At 41.1% G+C, this 23,614-nt stretch overlaps 1 protein-coding gene across 7 annotated transcripts in view; it reads right to left on the bottom strand.

Moving 5' to 3' along the window:
- The window catches only part of STPG2 (sperm tail PG-rich repeat containing 2), a 677,454-nt gene that overhangs the window by 467,688 nt on the left and 186,152 nt on the right, over nt 1–23,614 (bottom strand). For all 7 annotated transcript variants that reach the window (XR_008891455.1, XM_056567193.1, XM_056567176.1 and 4 more), the window contains exons 8-10: nt 16,704–16,811; nt 14,782–14,941; nt 2,967–3,130 (exon numbers count right to left, since the gene is read on the bottom strand). Coding sequence is in view for 6 of the 7 variants with exons in the window: in XM_056567193.1 (XP_056423168.1) it covers nt 2,967–3,130; nt 14,782–14,941; nt 16,704–16,811 (432 nt within the window). In the remaining variant the exon portion in view is untranslated. The remainder of the gene's footprint in view (nt 1–2,966; nt 3,131–14,781; nt 14,942–16,703; nt 16,812–23,614) is intronic.

Below are 23,614 nucleotides of genomic sequence, written 5' to 3'. Positions count from 1 at the left end.
AACAAAACAAAAAAACATTTTCATTGATGTCTAAGACTTTAAACTCCTCATTGTAGCTGTGCAATAAAGAACAATGGGGATCTAAGGTCCCTATTCCCATAATTGTAGGGATCACAGCAGCAGGGCATCCAGAAATCATTCTTTATAACCTTTAGGGTAAGGTCACACATGCCGTATTTTGCTGCGCATTTGCTGCTGCATATTTTTCTACCCATTGAAGTCAATGGGTAGCAAAATCAGCAGGCATAACCATACCCTTAATGTATAAATAGGTGACATAAGTCCATTGTGGGACAACCCCTTTCAACATGGCAAAGACATTTTCTGGTCTGGAAAAGTATATGTCACAACAGTTCTTGGCTCCTACCACGTAGAAACCATACTGTCACACAGAATACAGATTGCTCAAAGTCTTTACAATGTCATCTTTAATTTCTAAATGGTAACATTCTTAGCGTCTTTGAACGTCTGCTGCATTGTTTAAGAAAGATGAGGTAGCGCTACATCAAAAACATATCTCTCTGAAGCCTGATAATCTATTCCTTGCTCTTTCTTCTGTCTGTCTTCTTAGCCATACCTAAGTACAGATTTACTGTCATAGTTTTCTTCATACCTATAACACGATTTCTCTTTTTAGCACCTTCATGAAGAATGTATTAATTGAATCATGAAAGTTCCTTAAAGAAACAATGTAGTTATATAACAATTCTACAAAGGAAATTCCATTTTCATAAAGATTTCATTTGCCAGCCCTATTCAGAGAAGTCACTCAGGGGATTACAATTGAAATCCTGTCTGAAATAGAGAGCTTATTGCCTTTAAACCTGGTTTCTCATCATGCATCTAAACAAATGACCTTTTTCATTCCAATATCACTCAGTGCCTAGCAGCCATTGTCCTGGCTTTAGCTGTAATCAGACTTCAGTTCTAGAAAGTTCACATGCATATAGGGAGCATTATCAAAAGCAAAGCAAGAACATCTTTCATGTAGTACAACAAAGAATGTAGTACACAATAGCCATACATTTTATTGTGCGCATTCCATTATTCACGCTGTTTAATGTCCTTTAATTATACCGCACTTCAGATCTGTAACAGGTCGAGCCTTTTTATCACACTTAAAAGCAAATTTACTGGTGTTTCTCATTTTATTTATCTGCTTATTAAATTACTAGAAAACATTTTATTAGGTGTGACAAGTTTTCATCTCTTTTATTATGCACCCAGTCCTAGCAGTCAATTGGACAGGTTGAAATTCATTTTTTATACAATCCTATGGGTGACTTAGCTGATAAGTGGTTTGGCAAGCCTACTGTGACAACTGGTTCTGCCAGAACCGTATGGTTAATGCTTTCAAGCCATGTTGCTTATTTTGGTTGCTGGGACTACGCCTCTGTGCTCCTGGGGGTGGTTCAGCTTGCTGAGCCAATTAGAATCCTCCTGATAGCAGCACAAGGATATATAAGGAAGTCTTTCTCAGTCATACCTTGCCTGTGAAAGTTCTTGTGACTGTAACTAGCTATCTCTGTACTTATAGTCTGCATATATCTGTATATATAGTCTGTAAATTGTCTAATCTGGTTCTGTGACTTTTTGCCTTGGCTTTTGACACCTCTTTGGCTCTCTGTTATTGTACTACATTCCCTCCTGGCTTTTACTTGGCTTGTTGACTTTGTATTCAGTGTGTGTGTGTGTTTAGGTTTATTTCTGTTAGTTTTGTGTGCCCCAGCTGTTTCCTGGCCTTTGTCAGTTTTCATAGTTTATTGTTTTGACCTGAGACTGTCGCTCACTTATTTAGGAAGGGACGGGCACCATGGTTGTGGACCCGCTGCCTAGGGAGGGTATGTACGTAGGCAGAGGACAGAGGGAGTGGACGAGTTCAGGGCTGCACTCTATCCCTGCCCGACTTGACACCTACTGAAACAAGGGATGGACAAAAACAGTAATACATGGACAATTTGTTTTCCAAACATTCATTTATTGAGATTTGTATGCTAGTTGTACACCAAATATAATTGTGAGCTCAGTATGTGCATTAATGGGTAAATTAACTATTGCAAGTGCACCAGGATAATTTATGCCAAAAACTGGCTTTCATAGGTTGCCCCACATTTATTATGAGATTAAGATAACTTTTATTTTAGGGGCGTGTCTCAGTGGGAAATGGGATATGGTCTGCTTGTGACTCCGGGTGACAAAAAATGTGCCAAAATTGTGGTGTAACATTTTAAAGTAAGCCAAATGATGTCTTAAATTTAGACTAGACAGACTCGTGTATCTCTGGCTCTCCCATAAAGATACATGGAGGGGCAACAAAGGTTGCGGTTGTCAACAAAGCTCTGTGCATGGGAAGAGCCGGAAGAGCCATAAGAGCCGGGGTGCCATGCAGGATATCATGGGGGTCCCACGATTAGACAAAATTTTTATAAAATAGACTGTACCCTCTGAAAGTGGCATTTAATTCTGTATATGATGCCAGTAGTAGAATCGGAAAAGACAGTTTGGTTTGTGCTTTATACTAAAGTAGGAACAATAGAATGGCACAAGTAAAAATTATTTGTTCCAAGAAAAGATTGTATTGACCAAAACCCCCCAGAGGGTTAGACAGTGCAAACCACGCAAACAAGGTCCAGGTTTGTGAAGCTGGGACCAAATTCCAATCTAATTGTCAGCATGGATGTCCAGAGACAGATTTGTAAATAAATGCAAAATAAAATAAAGAAAGAAAAAAAGAAAGAAAGAAGCTATAACCAAACCATGTCATTTTCCGCTTTTTCCCTCTCTATTGCTAGCTCATGTCAAACGTGGACTGAGGAAATGGAAAAAAAAATTAGGGTACATTTTTCTTGCATAGTAAGCAGTTTGTTGTTGTAGAAATTCCCCCTCTATTTGACAAGCATAAAACATGTTAAGACCCACTTCTAGTGGATAAATCTGATCACTTTGAAGTACAAAAAAAAACTTACAACATAATGTGATGGCCCTGGGGTCCACACTGCGTCTTTGTTTGAAATGTACAAGGCACGGGAAGAAGAAGATCCAAATGCTGCTTTGGTTAGGCCCTCCTGATTGGCTTTCTTCAAGCTGTCATTTGCTATGCCATAGCTAAATATATTGTAAGAACCTGGACCTGGAAGCAAAGAAAACTGTCACATAAAACACACTAAAGTAGTCAGTCCTTTTTTATAAGCACTCAGAGCATATAGTTTTTCTTTAGCAATTACAGCTATTGTTAGTAAAAGTGTCGGGATTTATTGAATACAATGCAAAACGTTTCTTGGTAATATGAGTTTCTTAAAAGTTTTCGCATAATCGCATTCTTGCCCATACTCAAACTTACTTCTCTATCTGCAATTATTTTTTCATTTCATTAAAGAAAGCCAAGATTAATTTTTACTCCTCTGTGAGATGCATTTTACAGTTCAGGCACCCCACAGAGATTCACTGTCATTATCTGTGAAATATACTATATTTAAAGCCACAATTTATATTAACATAATAAAATCTGAAATGTAGCATCTGAATATGATATCGGATCTGAGACAAAGCTACGGAGAATAAATTATGTCTTATATGTAACCTTTAACTTGTAACAATGTTCAGAGACAAAAAGAATTCTTTATTGAAATGCAGAAAAAGTATTGAGGTGCCCTTGTGTACATCAGTGTGACTCATGATCAGATAATCGTCTGAGATCTACTGTACTGGGAGGTGACTGGAAGTATCTATAAAAAAAATTACATTCTTATCATAATAGAATAAAACCTTGCTATTACCCATAATGTAATCTTCTATGAGATCATCATCTTGATTGTGGCCGCAATAATAGGGATAAGAAAAAAAATTGTTCTTATATGCTTCTAACACTTGATAGCAAGTGCTGTATGTTTCCCCCAATAACCAATCAGTTTTTAAAGGGTGATCTTGTTTTATCTGCAAAAGTTTTCATGCCTGACACCAAAATGTTCCTTATGTGGCTATAAATCATCTATATTTTACTTGCATAAATTTTTTGCCCTTCTATATAGTACTTAAATTGGCACTGTCAGATCCAAATACTTTTTATGTCCTGATACTGATGAAAATTAAAGACCTTTTGTAATATGGTTGTTTAAAAAAATGCAAATACAGTAACCCCCCGACATGGGATGGCCCCGACATATGTTAAAATCGACATACGATGGCCTCTCAGAGGCCATCGCATGTCGATGTCAGCATCGACATACGTTGCTTTTATATGTCGGGGCTATCGCATTAACTGCTATCCGACAGCGCAAAATGCTTAAGTTGCTGCCGGTTAGCAGTTTAAGCATCCCGGACAGGTTCACTTACATATCCTCCAGGTCCACTTCGCGATCCTCCGGCATCTTCCGCATCTTCTGCAGGGTCCGGGCCTCGCTTTCCAGCGTCGTTATTACGTCAGTGCGCACGCCGTGCCGGCGCAGCAGCGTAATAACGTCACCAGAAAGCGAGGCCCGGACCCTGCAAAAGATGCGGAAGAACCCGGAGGATCCCGAAGAAGACACCGGAGCAGCGGGACAGCATCGAGAGCCCCTGGGACAGCATCGGGAGCGGTGAGGACACGGTCCGGAGCGGCGGGGACAGGTGAGTGTAACTTCCCATACTTTACATTGCACGGATCCCTCGACATACGATGGATTCGACAAACGATGGGTCATTTGGAACGAATTACCATCGTATGTTGAGGGACCACTGTATTTAATAAAAAAAAACTGGCACTTGAAAATCCCTACTGGGACAATAACCAGTCCTGCAGCAGCAGCAGGCTTGTCCATGAATCATGGACAAGAGATGACTCATGGACAAGGCTGCATGAGCAGACTCACCTATCACCTCCCATCACCACAAGAGAGGGACACGCCCTCTCCAACCACACACCAGTCACCTCCCACCACCACAAGGGAGGGACACGCCCCCTTCCCCATTGAGGATTTCTAACACTGTGAGCTAATGAAAAGATGTATTTTTATAATAAATGTAGGTGATAGAAACATAAAAATGAGATGTACATGGTCAGGATTAGGTACTGAGTAATATATATAATTTTTATCAGATCTGACAGGTATGCTTTGTCTTAGTAAATACATGTACTGTATTCCTCATAAAATAACAATTCTATAACATATTTTCAGTGTTCTGTGTTTTGCTATTCCTATGTTATGTCTCCTAGAAATGTATGAACAAACCGCTAACAGGGTTTACCAGCTGGGGGCGTGTACCTACAGTCTGCCACTGTAATTTTTTTCTGGATGGTCTTAGAGAGTATAGGGACATGACCCAAACTGGTAACAGTTGGTTATTTAATCATACATTTCTAGTAAGAATAAAGGAATGTCATACAACAGAACTATAAGAAAAGATGCTCCAGAATTGATATTTCATGGGTAATGTATTTACTAAAACAGACAGACAAATGTCAGGAGAGGCCACAGGTTATTTTAAAAGAAAGCTAAGAATGAATATCTTCTGTTATACAGCAGTAACAAAATTCTTGACAGCCTGTCAGACTATTTGGTTGGAGATGAAAGTACAGATGGGTTATCCAGCCTTTTTAAAATATAAAAATTAAAATTGCACTGGATAAACCCACAAGGCAGACATGTTTGATTTTGTAACATAGTAACATAGTTAATAGGGTTGAAAAAAGACCAGAGACCATCAAGTTCAACCTATATCCCTAATGAGTCCCTACTAAGTTGATCCAGGGGAAGGCAAAAAACCCTCATATTAGAGGTAAAAAATTAATTACCCGACTTCAAATATGGCATCAGAATAAATCCCTGGATCAACGTTCTGTCCCTATAAATCTAGTATACATAACCAGCGATGTTATTATTCTCCAAAAATGCATCCAGACCACTTTTAAATTCTTTTACAGATTTCCCCATGACCACCTCCTCTGGTAGAGAGTTCCATAGTCTCACTGCTCTTACAGTAAAGAACCCCCATCTGTGCTGGTGTATAAACCTTTCCTCTAGATGTACAGGATGCCCCCCTTGTTATAGATACAGTCCTGGGTATAAATAGATCATGGGAGAGATCTCTGTAAGGTCCCCTGATATATTAATACATAGTTATTAGGTCGCCCTAAGCCTTCTTTTTTCTAAACTAAATAACCCCAATTCTAATAATCTTTCGGGGTACTGTAGTCCTCCCATTCCCCGTATTACCCTGGTTGCCCGTCTTTGAACCCTCTCCAGCTCCAATATATCTTTCTTGTACACTGGTACCCAGTCCTGTACACAGTATTCTATGTGTGGTCTGACTAGTGATTTGTACAGCGGTAGAATTATTACCTTGTTGTGGGTATCTATGCCCCTATTGATGCACCCCATGATTTTATTTGCCTTGGCAGCAGCTGCCCGACACTGGTCACTATAGCTAAATTTACTGTAAACTAAGACTCCTAAGTCCTTTTCCACGTCAGTAGTTCCAAGTGTTCTCCCATTTAATACATAATCCCAGCCCGGATTATTCTTCCCCATGTGCATAACCTTACATTTATCAGTGTTGAACTTCATCTGCCACTTCTCAGCCCAAACCTCCAACCTATCCAGATCCATTTGTAGCAGTGCACTGTCCTCTATTGTGTTTACCGCTATACAGAGTTGAGTATCATCTGAAAAGATTGCTACTTTACTATTCAACCCCTCTACAAGGTCATTAATGAATATATTAAATATAACAGGACCCAAGACTGACCGCTGTGGTACCCCACTAGTAACAGTCACCCAATCAGAATAAGTACCCAATCAGAATAAGTACCACCCTCTGTTTCCTATAACTGAGCCAGTTACTTACCCATTTACACACATTCTCCCCCAGCCCCATCCTTCTTATTTTATGCACCAATCTTTTATGTGGCACCGTATCAAATGCTGTGGAAAAATCCAGATATACGACATCCAGTTATTCCCCCTGGTCCAGTCTGGAGCTCACCTCCTCGTAAAAGCTGATCAAGTTAGTTTGACAGGACGGATCCCTCATAAAGCCATGCTGATCTGGAGTCATACATTTATTTTTATCAAGATACTCCAAAATAGCATCTCTTAGAAAACCCTCAAACTATTTACATACAAGGGAGGTTAAACTAACAGATCTATAATTCCCTGGGTCACCTTTTGACCCCTTTTTAAATATTGGCACCACATTTGTCATGCGGCAGTCCTGATGAACAGTCCCTGTCACTATAGAGTCCCTGAATATAAAAAATAGGGGTCTGTCTATAACATTACTTAATTCCTTTAGAACACAGGGGTGAAGGCCATCTGAACCTGGTGATTTATCTACTTAGATTTTTTGTAGGCGGCACTGTACTTCTTCCTGGGTTAGACAGGTGACCTGTACTGGGGAGTTTACCCTATCTCGCTGTATTTCACCTGGCATTTCATTTTCCTCGGTGAATACAGTGGAGAATAATTTGTTTAATATATATTTGCTTTTTCCTTATCCCCGTGCAGCTTTTATCAGTTTTTTTACATATTCTATATTTTTCTCTATATCTTTTTAATGCTTCTTCTCTGTCGTCCTGTTTAAGTAGTTTAAATGCTATATTTTTGTCATTTATTGCCCCCTTAACATTTTTATTCATCCATATTGGTTATCTTTTATTTCTGACCCTTTTATTCCCATAAGGTAAATACATCTTACAGTGAGAATTTGAGATATTTTTAAAAGTCTGCCATTTAGTGTCAGTATTCTTGTTTTTGAGGACATTATCCCATTTTAAGGGCTTCTCTGAGTTGATTAAACTTTGCCTTCTAAAAGTTCATTGTTTTTGTGGCCCCTTGCAAGATTCCCTTATTGAAGAAAAAGCTATAATGTATTATATTATGATCACTATTTTCTAGGTGTCTTTCGACTTGCACATTAGTTACTCTGTCAGGTCTGTTGGTTAATATTAAGTCTAGCAGGGCGCCCCCTCTGGTTGGGTCCTGCACCATTTGGGACAAATTATTATCTTTAGCTATAGTCAGAAACCTGTTTCCTTTATGAGATTCACATGTCTCAGTCTCCCAGTTTATATCAGGATAGTTAAAGTCCCCCATTATTATCACCTCGTTCTGATTTGCGGCCTTGTTTATTTGCCTCAGTAATTGATCTACTGACACTTCCATTATGTTTGGTGGCTTATAGCAAACCCCTATCAGAATTTTTTTATTTTTAGCTCCATATATTTCTACCCATAATGACATTATCATTTCCCTCCCGTATATCCTCCCGCAGTGCGGCCTTCAGACTGGATTTCACATAAAGACAAACTCCCCCTCCTTTCTGTTTTGTCCGATCCTTCCTGAATAGACTATAACCCTGTATGTTGACCGTCCAGTCACAGCTATCGTCCAATCGAGCCTCTGTTATAACCGCTATGTCAAAATTCTCCTCAGACATCAACCACTCCAGTTCGTCAGTTTTACTGGTCAGACTTCTTGCATTAGTCAGCATGCATTTCAATGGTGTACGTTTTTTTTTTCCTATGAAGCCTATCCCTATTAACTATTCTAACCCCCCCCCTCCGCTCCACCCCCAGGTACATTAATAAGTCCCCCCTCTCTATCTACACTATCTCCCCCCTCTATGTTGTAGGTACCCTCCCCCCCAGTCCTAGTTTAAACACTCCTCCACCCTTCTGGCCATCTTCTCCCCAAGCACAGCTGCACCATCCCCATTGAAGTGCAGCCCATCCCTACGGTAGAGCCGGTAACCGACAGCGAAGTCGGGCCAGTTCTCCATGAACCCAAACCGCTCCTTCCTATACCAGCTTCTGAGCCACTTGTTTACCTTCCTAATCTCCCGCTATTTCAGAAAATATTGCCTTGGAGGTCCTTGCCTTTTAAGCACACTCCACCTACCTCTTACTTTGTCATTGGTGCCAATATGTACCGTGACTGCTGGGTCCTCTACAGCCCCACCAAGAAACCTGTCAACCCGATCCGCGATGTGCCAAACTCGAGCACCAGGAAGACAACTCACTGTTCAGCGATCCCGGTCTTTGTGACAGATTGCCCTGTCTGTCCCCCTAATAATTCAGTCCCTCCCCACTACCAGTACCTGTCTGGCCTGCCCTGCATTCCTCCCTCCCTCTTTATTGGAGCAGACACCCTCCTGGCGGTCAGAGGCAGAGTCCTGCTGCAGTACTGCTAGCTCTAAATGGCATCCCTCTCATCTGCCAACCGGGTAAACTTGTTGAGGTGTGCCAGATCAGGACTAGCCTCCCTGACACTTTTCCCTCTACCCCGTTTTCTGACTGTAACCCAGCTAGCTGCCTGACTGTCCTGCACCTCCGTCCCACTATCCTCCCCCACCTCTACCCCAGAGAGTACTTGCTCAGTGAGCAGGAGACTCCTCTCCAAGTTATCAATGCGTCTCAATGTTGCCAGTTGCTCCTCTAGATCCAGGATCTGGGCTTCCAAATGAACAACTCGCACACATCTCACACAACAATATGCACCCTCGAACTGCTGTTCAAGCATTGCATACATTGCACAAGATGTACACCGGACTGCATTTTCCAACATGGAGCCCATCGAGTTATGGGGATTTCCCAGATTAACAGCCAAAAACAGACAGTAACTATTATAATTAAATTCTCAGTAGACCTTGTGAGTTGTGAGACCACTGTAGAGTGAGTCTCTACAGTGTAAGTAAAGTAATACTCACTGCGATCTCAAACTCCTGCTTTTAAACTCTCTGTTTTCACTTCCTCTCTTCCAAAGCCCACTCAAACAGAGCACGCTAAGAACTGTGAGTGAAAAGGCTGTTTAAAAGTCTATCAGTGATCCATCTATGTGCAAATGTAAGTATGGTACTCACACAAGTCACTCCAATTTCACAGATTCAATCCGCAAAGCAGATATCTTTCAGTTTTATAACTCTCTTTCACTTCCTCTCTTCCAAAGACCACTCAAACAGATGCCTAGATATAGTAATATCTATGCATGTGTCGAGAACTGCAGCTTAGCTAAATAGTAATGAATTAGGCTGAACTGCAATACCACACGTGAGGCACTGCTTTTGGAAAAAAAAGCATACATGTATTTTAATACTAGAAAACACTTTATATTGTCATCATCTTGCATACACTTGATTGTATCAAGTCAAAATTCAAATGGTAACATCTGATATATTTCAGTGGCTTTTATAGGTAATTACTAAGACTTTCTACCTTAACCCCTTAAAGGGGTACTCCGGAAGAAAACTTTTTTTTTAATCAACTGGTGCCAGAAAATTAAACAGATTTGTGAATTACTTCTATTAAAAAATCTTCATCCTTCCAGTACTTATTAGCTGCTGAATACTACAGAAGAAATTATTTTCTTTTTGGAACACAGAGCTCTCTGCTGACATCACGAGCACAGTGCTCTCTGCTGACATCTCTGTCCATTTTAGGAACTGTCCAGAGCAGCATATGCTTGCTATGGGGGATTTTCTCCTACTCTGGACAGTTCTTAAAATGGACAGAGATGTCAGCAGAGAGCACTGTGCTCATGATTCAGCAGAAAATAATTTCCTCTGTAGTATTCAGCAGCTAATAAGTACTGGAAGGATTAAGATTTTTTAATATAATTATATTATAAATATAATTTATAATTTTAGATAAATATCCTATAAGCCTTATTTATTATCTTTGTAAAGGATTTATTATTACTTGAGAAGTATGCTTTGCTGTCTGTTTGTTTTTTTCCTTTTTGTGTAATTGGATATCTTGAATAAAAAATAATATAAAAAAAAAGATTTTTTTATATAGGTAATTTACAAATCTGTTTAGCAAACATCTTTATGTCCCAGTTTGAGGAGAGATTTGTGGGGGGCATTGCATAGTGAGAGGGTGAGGATGTCGGTCCGCTATGTGGACGATGTCTTCATCCTCTGGGCAGGCTCACAGCCTCAACTTCTCGAATTTGTGGAGTATTTAAATGGTTGCCATGAGTTGATCGGATTCTCCTGTGAGTCTAGTGACAGAGAGATTCATTATCAAGATGTAAGAGTGGTAAAAAATATTGAAGGAAAGTTAGAGACCACTTTGTATGTTAAAGAGACTGATCGGAATAATTTGTTACATAGACAAAGCGGACATGCGCCGCAAGTATTTAAGGGGATCCTGAAAGGGCAACTTATTCGGACTAAAAGAATTTGTAGTAATGAGAAGGAGTATCAAAAAAATAAAGAAATGGCTGTTGAAAAGTTCATACAAAGAGGGTATGACAAAAAAGAATTAGCTCAAGCATGTAGGGAGGTAGATTTACTACCAAGAGAAGATCTAAGAAGTAAAAAGAGAAATAAAAATAATTCTAAAGACAATAGAATCAGTTTCTTTTCTACATATAATTGTCATTCCAAAATGATCAAAAGAACTATATACAAATACTGGGGATTACTAGGAGCAGACGATAAAAGCGGTTGTCTGTTCAGAGAACGCCCCAGATTTGTATATAGGAAAAATAAATCAATTGCTAACCATCTTATTAGAGCAGATCTTAAAAAGAAGAAAATAGACAAATAGACCTTCATCAAAGCTAAACAGTCAGAAACTTTTGCTTGCCTGTCCTGTCAAAACTGTAGTTCTATTATTAAAGGGGATACGGTGTCCCATCCCATGAAGGGGACTAAAATCCCAATCAGGGGATGGCACTGCTGTAACAGTAGTAAAGTAGTGTATCGTTTAAAATGTCCCTGTGGGATGGAATATGTTGGACAAACAATGAGACCAATCAAACAAAGAATAAATGAACACAAAAGTACAATTCGTACATATAAAAAAAGAGACAGATGATAAGTGCCAGAAACAAAAATATGAGAAGAGTATAGCAAGGCACTTTGTCGAGAAAAGACATAACATTAATGAACTAAGGTGGCAGATGCTGGAGAGTATCGAAGGTGATAATAAAGAACAAATCAAGATGAGGTTACTTAGAAGTGAGGTACGATGGATTCAAAAGTTGTGCACGCTGCAACTCCATGGGATCAATGAATATTGTAATTTTTATGTCTTTTTGTTGGGTATCTTTCTAAGTATTAATATACATTGTTTTTCATAGAATTAAAATCTCGCGAGAGTTTGATACTATGTATGTTGGTCATGGGAAACGTGCACTATGCTTGAGAAAGGAGGCCTCTGAAACGTAGCAACTTGTTTCACCTGTCTTTTGTGTGAAGGGAGATGGCCGGAGAATCTAGCAGTGAACACTGCACATGAAGATATAAAGAAGTTGGCTATTGCTCCAAGACACATCGTGCAGACTTTTATCTATCCGCACTGGGTGATTATGTTTTCTGCCTTCCTGTATTGTGTTATAATTTGGGGGGGGGGGAATACATATATAAAAGGAAGAAATTGTTGCAGTTAAACAGTGTGTGTGAATTCCTTTTTTTCACTGTGCTTCTACTGAGATTAGAGAACCAAGTCACCACACTGCACCCTAGGACTTAAGTCCCTTCCCTAGACACATTATCGAGGAAAGAGAGGGATACTAGTATAAAAATTATCCACGTAATGGTGGTAACCTTTATCTAGTAATGGGTGCAAAAGGCCCCAAACGATTTTCCTGCTAACACCAAGAGTGTAGAGACATTCTGGGGGTTCAATACGGGAATCTCGTCCCTCATACACCATAAACTTGCAAGTGTATCCTGAGGTACTCTGGGAAAGTTTATACATCTTCACGCCATACTGTGCTCGCTTGGTTGGGATGTATTGCCAGAAGCTGAGTCTCCCCTTAAAGCAGATGAGAGACTCATCAATAGCGACCTCCCACCCAGGGACATAGCCCTCCCAAAATTTGGCCCCGAAGTGATTGATGACCGGCCTGATTTTATACAGACGGTCATATGCGGGATCACTTCAGGGGGTGACATGCTGCATTATCAGCATAATGCAAACATATCCGAATAGCCTCGACCCAGGGACGTGTCATGGCCATACTGTGGAGCAGGGTCTGGTAGACACTGGGTTTTTTAACTAGACCCATATGCAGCACAAGGCCCCGAAAGGTCCTCATTTCAGCTGCATTGACTGGGTACCACTCATTGGGTCTAGCTAAAAATTAGCCCGGTTTTGCACCAACGAACTGTTAGGCGTACAGGTTCGTCTGGTGTCCAGACAAGTTCGCCGGTACGGGGCACCAGTAAACTTGGCTGGGGGGCATGACTAGTATGAGAATCAGGGGGACTCATACTAGCATGGGGCACAGGGTCAAGAGCAGAGGAGGTTTGCCGCCTCGCATGGCGGCGTCTCTGCCACCTTGGTGGCTCATCATCAAAACTAGATGATGAGGAGGAAGAGAAAATAAGGAAGGTGGGTTCTTCATCGTCCTCTGTGGCACTTGCAGAGTCGGAGGCAAGTATGGCATATGCCTCCACCGCTGTAAACTCCCTGCGGGCCATTTCCTGCTCTAATGGGGGGGAGGGGGTGAAGTGTATATATGGGGGGAAAACTTTATTGGTGTGTGTGTTGCATGTGGTGTGGTGCTAGACTTCCAACCGTAACCAGCCCTAACCCACCCTAAGCTACTAACTAACTCGCCCTAAGAACAAAAGTATAAAAATATAAAATATAACTAAACTAAAAAAAAGTAACTTTAAAAAAAAAAAAAGACTTCTAGCGTAAAAAACCCAGCACCAAAAAAAAGTGTTTACCTAATCAGTGGTGTGCACACTGATTAGCGCTTGGTGGCGGAAGGGGGCGCAGAAGTCAGTGGGGAGTCTGGCTACTCAGCCCAGAACAGTGGCTGGTGGCACGTTCACAGACTCCTGCACAAAAACAATGAAAAATAAAATACAAAAACGATTAAAAGACGAAAAAAAAAGCACCTGCTTGGGCCCCAAAAAAACGTTGATCAGTAATACATCATCCACACAGCACAGGCCGGCTACTGGTGGCATGGACCGCCTATAGGTGCAAAAAATCTAATAAAAGACGCTTCAATCCCCTTCACCACAAAACAAACGCTCATCAGTACTACGGGACTGATCAGCGGTGGGTGGGCTTTAGCTAACGGTGGTGGATCTTTTATAGCTAAGAGGGCCTGGCCACACATTTAGCAAAAAAAAAAAAAAGTCTGCACCCCCAAAAAATGCAGCAATTCTGTAGGGCCGGGGTCACACAGCTAAAGGTGCTGCGGACCTGCGGCCACCTGCAGATTGTACGCTGAAAAAAAGGTCTGCGCCCCAAAACTCCAGTGGAAATTTTTTTATTTTTTTTTTAAATCAACTGGTGCCAGACAGTAAAACAGATTTGTAAATTACTTCTGTTAAAAAAAATTTAATCCTTCCAGTACTTATTAGCTGCTGTATACTAAAAGGGTAAATTCTTTTCTTTTGGGATTTATTTTCTGTCACGACCACAGTGCTCTCTGCTGACACCTCTGTCCATTTTAGGAACTGTCCAGAGCAGCATATGTTTGCTATAGGGATTTTCTCCTGCTCTGGACAGTTCCTGACATTGACAGAGGTGTCAGTAGAGAGCACTGTGGGCAGACAGAAAAGAAATCCAAAAAGAAAAGAATTTCCTCTGTAGTTTACAGACGCTAAAAAGTACTGGAAGGATTAAGAATTTTTTTATAGAAGTCATTTACAAATCTGTTTAACTTTCTGGCATCAATTGATAAAAAAAAAAAAAAGTTTTCCACTGGAGTACCCCTATAAAGCATGCCTTGCTTTCAATACCAAGTCAGAATACATATGCACAAAGTTTGCATTGGCCATATATAGGTTTCAATGGACAATCGGGAAGACAGTGTGGGGAATAGATTATATTCATACCTGGCGTTTTCTCCATCCTTGAGACCTGAGTAAATCGGACTGCAGTTTGGCCAAACGGTGATTGTGTCATACTTGATGTTTTCTTCAAAGCCTCAAGTGCTGTGCGCTGTTCATTATATGCGCCTGGTGCTGGAGTGATGGATTTCACAGGTAGGAATCTCTAGTGTGGCATACAAGAAATGATTGATTAAAAATGTAAAAATATCCCAGAACTTACTTTACGCAGAATAATGTGGTGACATTGGGGCATTTCAGTCAATATGGAGGCTGTAGATCGCACTAAAGAGAGGGTATATATACACTTAGTAAAAATCGGTTGCATTCACCTGCATGGAGCAATGGCAACAAGTGAAGCAAACTCCATTCATATGACAAAATCTGCTGTATCTGAATATATCCTCTCATGGCATTTGACATAACCACAGGTCAGTACCTACAATAACTGCACTGATTTATTTTGGAATTATAGCAATGGTGACTTGGGTGCTTCAGCTGCAGGATGTGCACATGAGATGTAAGCAGGGTTGTATTTACAGCTTGTGCTGCCCAAGCTACTTGCACTTAATACCCCTATTAGGGTAATCCTAGTACATCAGGATTTTGTCATGCAGATCTATTATGCAGCATAAAAAAGGTTTTATATGCAGATTACCCTATACACAATAAGTGGTGAAATCAATCAAAATTACACAACATAGTGAGCATGCTGCAGCTGGCAGGTAAACTTCACAGCAGTTATGACCCATGTGGATTCAACCAAAGGTGGCAAAGCAGCAGCTACATTAAAAGTATTTATCGTTTATCACTTGAAGGGGTACTCCCGTGGAAAAAAAAAATTTAAGTTGACTGGTGCCAGAAAGTTAAACAGATTGTTAAATTACTTCTATTAAAAAATCTTAATCCTTCCAGTACTTTTTAGGGGCTGTATACTAAAGAGAAATCCAAAAAAGAAATGCATTTCCTCTGATGTCATGACCACAGTGCTCTCTGCTGACCACTGCTGTCCATTTTAGGAACTGTCCAGAGCAGCATATGTTTGCTATGGGGATTTTCTCCTGCTCTGGACAGTTCCAAAAATGGACAGCAGAGGTCAGCAGAAAGCACTGTGGTCATGACATCAGAGGAAATGCATTTCTTGTTTGGTTTTCTTTTTAGTATACAGCCCCTAAAAAGTACTGGAAGGATTAAGATTTTTTTTTTATAGAAGTGATTTACAAATCTGTTTAACTTTCTGGCACCAGTTGATTTAAAAATAAAATTGAGGGTCTGATGAAGTGTGCCTTGCGCACGCGCAACAGCTGTCACCCATGTCTGAGCTGAAGCTTTTGTAAGACGTCCTGCTGGATGATTTGCTGTACCTCTGCAAATAAAGAACCGAACACTTTTTGCACTTTAATGGTGAGTGGGGCCCATTCTTTCTTCTCTATTGTGATTTACAAATCTGTTTAACTTTCTGGCACCAGTTGATTTAAAAAAAAAAAATTTTTCCATGGGAGTACCCCTTTAAGTTCAACTGCCCCCAACACTGCCACCCTGGACATGGGCCACAGGTACCTAATGGCAAATACAGCCTTGAATGGAAGGCGTAATATTCTGCTCCTTCTTTCTGCCACTCTTTTTAAATTATATGATTCATATGTTTATACTATAATGTCTGGCCTGGGTGTGAAAAATGTAATGTCTGATTTTGGGTCTGAATTGCTGTAAGTTAGGGGTCTGGTCTGAGGTCTGATATTAATATAGGGTAAGTGGAGTCTAACTATATTTAGGCAGTTTGGTCTTGGGTCTGATTTTAATATAGGGGTCTGGTTTGTCAAATAAGTTAATAAGTCTAGGTCAAACAAGATATCATGTAGTAAATACATAGAAGTACAGTAAAGCCACATGCTAATTTCTAGCAAACACTTGTTGTAATTTCTTACTTTGGATTGTGAAAGAAAAGGTGGCTTAGGAACATCAGCAGATTTTGTCAACCTGTTGGAAACATCAAAATGGCGCGGAATTTCATATTTTCCTGGTCCTGGTACACCCTATACAATTAAAAAAAATAATAGGGAAAACAAGATTGATTTAAATTATTAATGAAGTCCTAATTATAATTTTTTTTCTTTTAAACACTGTACTAAATTGACACAACAAATTTTTCTGACAAACTATTTTTCAGGTTCTGCGGCATAAATCTGAGTCAATTTCTACTGTGGCTAAAGAGTGGATTTGGTCATAGATGTGCCATTCAATGTGGCCAATTCATGTCTGACTACTAAATTTGGTTTCTACATAGAATCTGCATCAAGAAATGACATATCATTTTTTTCTCTGTGTCAGTATCCAAAAATGACACTGGCTAGTGTCATTGTGTACCTACAGTAGTCTGCGTAGAAAAAATATACTCTCTTCTTATGGGTTACAATAATTTTTCCTGTTAACAGACTAGCCATACAACTAGGGACTTTTAGTCAATGTTTTAAAGAGTCTCTTACACTGAAAACCCTGTGGATTCTGTGGATCGGTTAAAATTGTCTAGTCAATAGGGTCCCCACCTTTGATAGCACAAATGGGAGCCCGATGTTCCTTGTTTAAATTTTGCGCCCCCACTCTATTTAATTGACTTGAATTGACTCCCCTATCTTAGTTAATCCAAGTTGGTTGCATGAAGCAGCAGCATGCATGTTTAACCATCTTTTCAGGCAAATGGGAGTTATAGGATACCCCTTATCAGAATCAATGGGGGTGCCATAAATCACACATATCCTAAACATTACATGAGGGATAAAGGAAAACCCTTTCAATAAATAAATAAACACATGCATCTATTAGGCTCAGTTTCTGTTTGTTTTTTTTTCCTGGCAGTTTTTGGAATACTGCCACTGCAGTTTTTGAGCCAAAGTCAGAAGTGGATCCATAAGGGAGGAGAAGTGTAAGTCCTTCCTTTATATGTCCTATTCCTTTTGAATACACTTCTGGCTTTGGCTCGAAAACTGTGGCAGATATCCAAAAACTGCCAGAAAAAAAAACAAGTGGAAACTTAGCCTTAAGGAAGATATTCTAATGTTAATTTATTGTTTTACAATAGAGGCTGCTAATCTGTATATATCAGTATTCTGACAGACCTGCTATATAAAGCAGTGGGGAAGGATAAAGCAGCAACTTGAACTTCTGTTGAGAAAAGGATACATTTAAAAATGGACATTGTAGTGTATACTCAGCGTGCTGGAGATGAATACATGGTAAGTATTACCAATAGATACATTTAATGCTCAGTCCACATCTGCATTCAGAGCCTCTGTGCGAAGTCCGATCTTTTTGATGGAATAAAATAGTACTTCATACATGATGTTCTTCCAATCAAAATGACAGACACCTTGGCAAAACCCAACTGATCCTTATAAGTAAGCGGGGTCTAGTGAACACTGGCCCTCATTTACTTAGAAAATCGGGTTGTAAGTCTATCTTGCTTTCTTACCCGACTGCTTTTTTCCCCTGGTATTTATTATTATGTCGCATCCTGTTTGTCGCACGTGGGTTTTGTTGGTTTTGGTTTCCAACTCCTCTGAGTTGTCGGGAAAAAATCCACAACAATTCAACAAATTCGGGTATGAAACCTTTATAAATACGTGGGAAAGCTCAGAAATGTCGGGTTACGCCCCATTTTCGGGTTTGGGTGAATCCACATCGGGTCCGTCGGGAAAAATTTTTGCATCCTGTTGCAGACTGGCGCACGATGTCTGCGACATGTCGCAGACAAAGATGCGCCAAAAAAAACAGACAAAACAAGTCGGGTTTAGAATAGTAAATGAGGGACACTGTGTTTTAGTTTCCATCATAAACTAAAGCCACAATGAAAGTGGCAACAGAGCCTTATTTTTAACCCCTCAACTGGACAAACTTTAATTTTAGGTTCAGTGGCACTTTAAGGAAAAACTGTAAAAGTAAACAATTCCCAAACAGATGTATTAAAAAAAAAATTACAAACAGAATTCAAAGGTTGTGAACAGGCAGCACTTCAAAAGTAAAAACTTCTTGTAGGCATAAATAGCTTTTTTCACAATAAAACCTCAGCACATTTGATGACATTTCTAATAATTTGACCTCCATTACTTAAAATAAAAAAGACATTCTGTAAAACCATACAAAAAAACAGACAAATTACACAGCATGGAACCACTTTGTGAAGCAATGTTTCATTAAATGAGCAATGTCACAAAGTAAGTCTGACACATAGAAACACTTTAATGCACCAGGAGAATAAGAGGTAGAGAATGGAATATAGCATTCTAGTACAGTCACACTGCTACAGAAGGTAATGCAATTCATATAGAATAGCTGTCATGTGACAGGACTATGAAGGGGACATTTACTAGACCAAATGCACATACAATCATCGTGCTTCAATCATTGACTGGAACAAATGTCCAACGCAGATAAAGTGCAGGTGCCTGTGTCTTATATTTTATAAAACCATGAACAGTAAGGTACAATAAGTCACATGTTTCAGGTGTCAGCCACCCTTATTGATACTGTTGTTTTTTAGTATGAACTAGCTGAGTACCCGGCGTTGCCCGGTTTTTCCTTCCTAATCCTTTTTGGGGAGGAAAATAAACAAAGGAGGAAGCTTTTGACTTCATATCCTGTCCTCATATATTGTTGTCATATCCCAATCCCACATCCCGACCTCCTATCTCGACCTCCTGTCCCGACCTCCTATACTGACCTCCTATCCCATCCTCCTATCCCGACCTCCTATCCCGTCATCCTATCCTGTCCTCCTATCCCGTCCTCCTATCTAAACCTCCTATCCCGTGTTCCTATCCCGTCCTCCTATCTCAACCTCCTATCCCGACCTCCTATCCCGTCCTCCAATCTCGAGCTCCTATCCCGACCTCCTATCCTGACCTCCTATCCCGACCTCCTATCCCGACCTCCTATCCCGACCTTCTATCCCGTCCTCCTATCTCGACCTCCTATCCCGACCTCCTATCCCGACCTCCTTTCCCGTCCTCATATCTCGACCTCCTATCTTGACCTCCTATCCCATCCTCCTATCTCGACCTCCCATCCTGACCTCCTATCCAGACCTCCTATCCCGTCCTCCTATACCGACCTCCTTTCTCGTCCTCATATCTCGACCTCCTATCTTGACCTCCTATCCTGTCCTCCTATCTCGACCTCCTTTCCCAACCTCCTATCCAGACCTCCTATCCCGTCCTCATATCCCGTCCTCCTATCTTGTCCTCCTATCCCGACCTCCTATCCCAACATCCTATCCCGACCTCCTACACGACCTCCTATCCCGACCTCCGATCCCGTCCTCCTATCTCGACCTCCTATCCTGATCTCCTATCCCGTCCTCCTATTTTGACCTCCTATCTCGACCTCCTATCTTGACCTCCTATCCTGTCCTCCTATCCCGTCCTCCTATCTCGACCTCCTATCCCGACCTCCTATCCCGACCTCCTATCCAGATCTCCTATCCAGACCTCCTCTCCCGACCTCCAATCCCAACCTCCAATCCCTACCTCCTATCCTGTCCTCCTATCCAATCGATCTATCCCAACCTCCTATCTCGACCTCCTATCCTGATCTCCTATCCCCTCCTCCGATCCCCTGCGATCTGTCGGTTAGTTAACCGACCAATCGAAGGAGGGGGTTACTTCCTCCCGTCCTGCCCGGCCCCTTGAAGTCCGGAGAGGACGGGAGGAAGACCGGAGGACGCGGCGGGGGACGGGGGAGTGCTGGGGACCGGCCCCGGTACTTACCTCGTCCCTGAAGATCCGGATCCCTGCGATGAAGACGGCGGCAGCGGCGACAGGTGAGTTGATCTTCAGCCGCGGTCGGGCCCTTTACAGCAATGCACGTCGCCGTAAAGCGACATGCATTGTTGTAATGGGACCCTGTAAACTACAACTCCCAGCATGCCCAGACAGCTCTTGGCGTCTGGGCATGCTGGGAGTTGCAGTTTTGCAACATCTGGAGGTCCACAGTTTTGAGACCACTGTGCCCTTCCAGATGTTGCAAAACTACACATCCTCAGCATGCCCTTACTGTCCAGGCATGCTGGGAGTTGTAGTTCTGAAACATCTGGCCCTTCAGATGTTGCAGAACTACAACTCCCAGCATGCCTGGACAGTTTTGGCATACTGGGAGTTGTAGTTTTGCAACATCTGGAAGGGCACAGATTGGGAACCACTGTATTAGTGGTCTGCAAACTGTAGTCCTCCAGATGTTGCAAAACTACAACTCCAAGCATGCTGGGAGTTGTAGTTCGGCAACATCTGGCTCTAAAGATGTTGCCAATTACTACTCCCAGCATGCTTGAGAATGCTGAGAGTTGTGGTTTTGCAACAACTGGAGGCACACTGGTTGGGGAACATTGTCTGTTTCCTAACTCAGTGTTTCCCAACCCGTGTGCCTCCAGCTGTTGCAAAACTATAACTACCAGCATGCACTGATAGACTGTGCATGCTGGGAGTTGTAGTTTTGCAACAGCTGGAGCCCCCCCCCCCCCCTGTGAATGTACAGGATACATTCACATGGGCAGGGGGCTTACAGTGAGTATCAGGCTGCAAGTTTGCGATGCAGCAAATTTTTGCGCGGCAGCTCAAACTCGCTGTAACCCCCCACCTGTGTGACTGTACCCTAAAAACACTACACTAACACAAAATAAAATAAAAAGTAAAAAACACTACATATGCACATACCCCTACAAAGCCCCCCTCCCCTCCCCAATAAAAATGAAAAACGTCTGGTACGCCACTGTTTCCAAAATGGAGCCTCCAGCTGTTGCAAAACAACAACTCCCAGTATTGCCGTACAGCCGTCGACTGTCCAAGCATGCTGGGAGTTTTGCAACAGCTGGAGGCACCCTGTTTGGGAATCACTGGCGTAGAATACCCCTATGTCCACCCCTATGCAAATCCCTAATTTAGGCCTCAAATGCGCATGGCACTCTCACTTTGGAGCCCTGTCGTATTTCAAGGCAACAGTTTAGGGTCACATATGGGGTATCGCCGTACTCGGGAGAAATTGCCTAACAAATTTTGGGGGGCTTTTTCTCCTTTCACCCCTTATGAAAATGTGAAGTTGGGGTCTACACCAGCATGTTAGTGTAAAAAAATAAATTTTTTACACTAACATGCTGGTGTTGCCCTATACTTTTCATTTTGACAAGAGGTAAAAGGGAAAAAAGCCCCCCCAAATTTGTAATGCAATATCTCCCGACTACGGAGATACCCCATATGTGGGTGCAAAGTGCTCTGGGGGGGCACGACAAGGCCCAGAAGGGAGAGTGCACCATGTACATTTGAGGTGATTTGCACAGGGGTGGCTGATTGTTACAGCGGTTTTGACAAACGCAAAAAAAAAAAAAAAAACACATGTGACCCCATTTTGGAAACTACACCCCTCACGGAATGTAATAAGGGGTGCAGTGAGAATTTACATCCAACTGGTGTCTGACAAATCTTTGGAACAGTGGGCTGTGTAAATTAAAAATGTTGTACAGACCACTTTTCCAAAGATCTGACAGACACCAGTGGGGGTAAATGCTCACTGTACCCCTTGTTACGTTCCTCAAGGGGTCTAGTTTCCAAAATGGTATGCCATGTGGGGGTTATTTTGCTGTCCTGGCACCATAGGGGCTTCCTAAATGCGACATCCCCCCCGAGCAAAATTTGCTCTCAAAAAGCCAAATATGACTCCTTCTCTTCTGAGCATTGTAGTTCGCCCGTAGTGCACTTCAGGTCAACTTATGGGGTACCTCCATACTCAGAAGAGATGGGTTAACAAATTTTGGGGGGTATTTTCTGCTATTAACCCTTGCAAAAATGTGAAATTTGGGGGGGAACACATTTTTGTGAAATTTTATTTTATTTTTTTACATATGCAAAAGTCGTGAAACACATGTGGGGTATTAAGGCTCACTTAATTCGTTGTTACGTTCCTCAAGGGGTCTTGTTTCCAAAATGGTATGGCATGTGTTTTTTTTTTGCTGTTCTGGCACCATAGGGGCTTCCTAAATGCAACATGCCCCCCAAAAACCATTTCAGAAAAACGTACTCTCCAAAATCCCCTTCTCACTCCTTCAGTTCTGAGCCCTCTACTGCGCCCACCGAACACTTTACATAGACATATGAGGTATGTGCTTACTCGAGAGAAATTGGGCTACAAATATAAGTATACATTTTCTCCTTTTACCCCTCGTAAAAATTCAAAAATTGGGTCTACAAGAACATGCGAGTGTAAAAAATGAAGATTGTGAATTTTCTCCTTCACTTTCCTGCTATTCCTGTGAAACACCTAAAGGGTTAAAAGGCTGACCGAATATAATTTTGTATACTTTTGGGGGTGCAGTTTTTATAATGGGGTCATTTGTGGGGTATTTCTAAGATGAAGACCCTTCAAATCCACTTCAAACCTGAACTGGTCCCTGAAAAATAGTGAGTTTGGAAATTTTGTGAAAAATTGGAAAATTGCTGCTGAACTTTGAAGCCCTCTGGTGTCTTCCAAAAGTAAAAACTTGTCAATTTTATGATGCAAACATAAAGTAGACATATTGTATATGTGAAAAAAAATTTAAATATTTTGAATATCCATTTTCCTTACAAACAGAGAGCTTCAAAGTTAGAAAAATGCAACATTTTCAAATTTTTCATAAAATTTTCAAATTTTTCACCAAGAAAGGATGCAAGTTACAATTTTTTTTACCACTATTTTAAAGTAGAATATGTCACGAAAAAACACTCTCGGAATCAGAATGATAACTAAAAGCATTCCAGAGTTATTAATGTTTAAAGTGACAGTGGTCAGATGTGCAAAAAATGGCCGGGTCCTAAGG

This window comes from Hyla sarda, chromosome 1 (assembly GCF_029499605.1).
Source record: "Hyla sarda isolate aHylSar1 chromosome 1, aHylSar1.hap1, whole genome shotgun sequence".
In the NCBI taxonomy this organism is placed as follows: Eukaryota; Metazoa; Chordata; class Amphibia; order Anura; family Hylidae; genus Hyla; species Hyla sarda.
The sequence above is the reverse complement of the archived record's forward strand: the minus strand, read 5'-3'. Positions and strand labels throughout refer to the sequence as shown.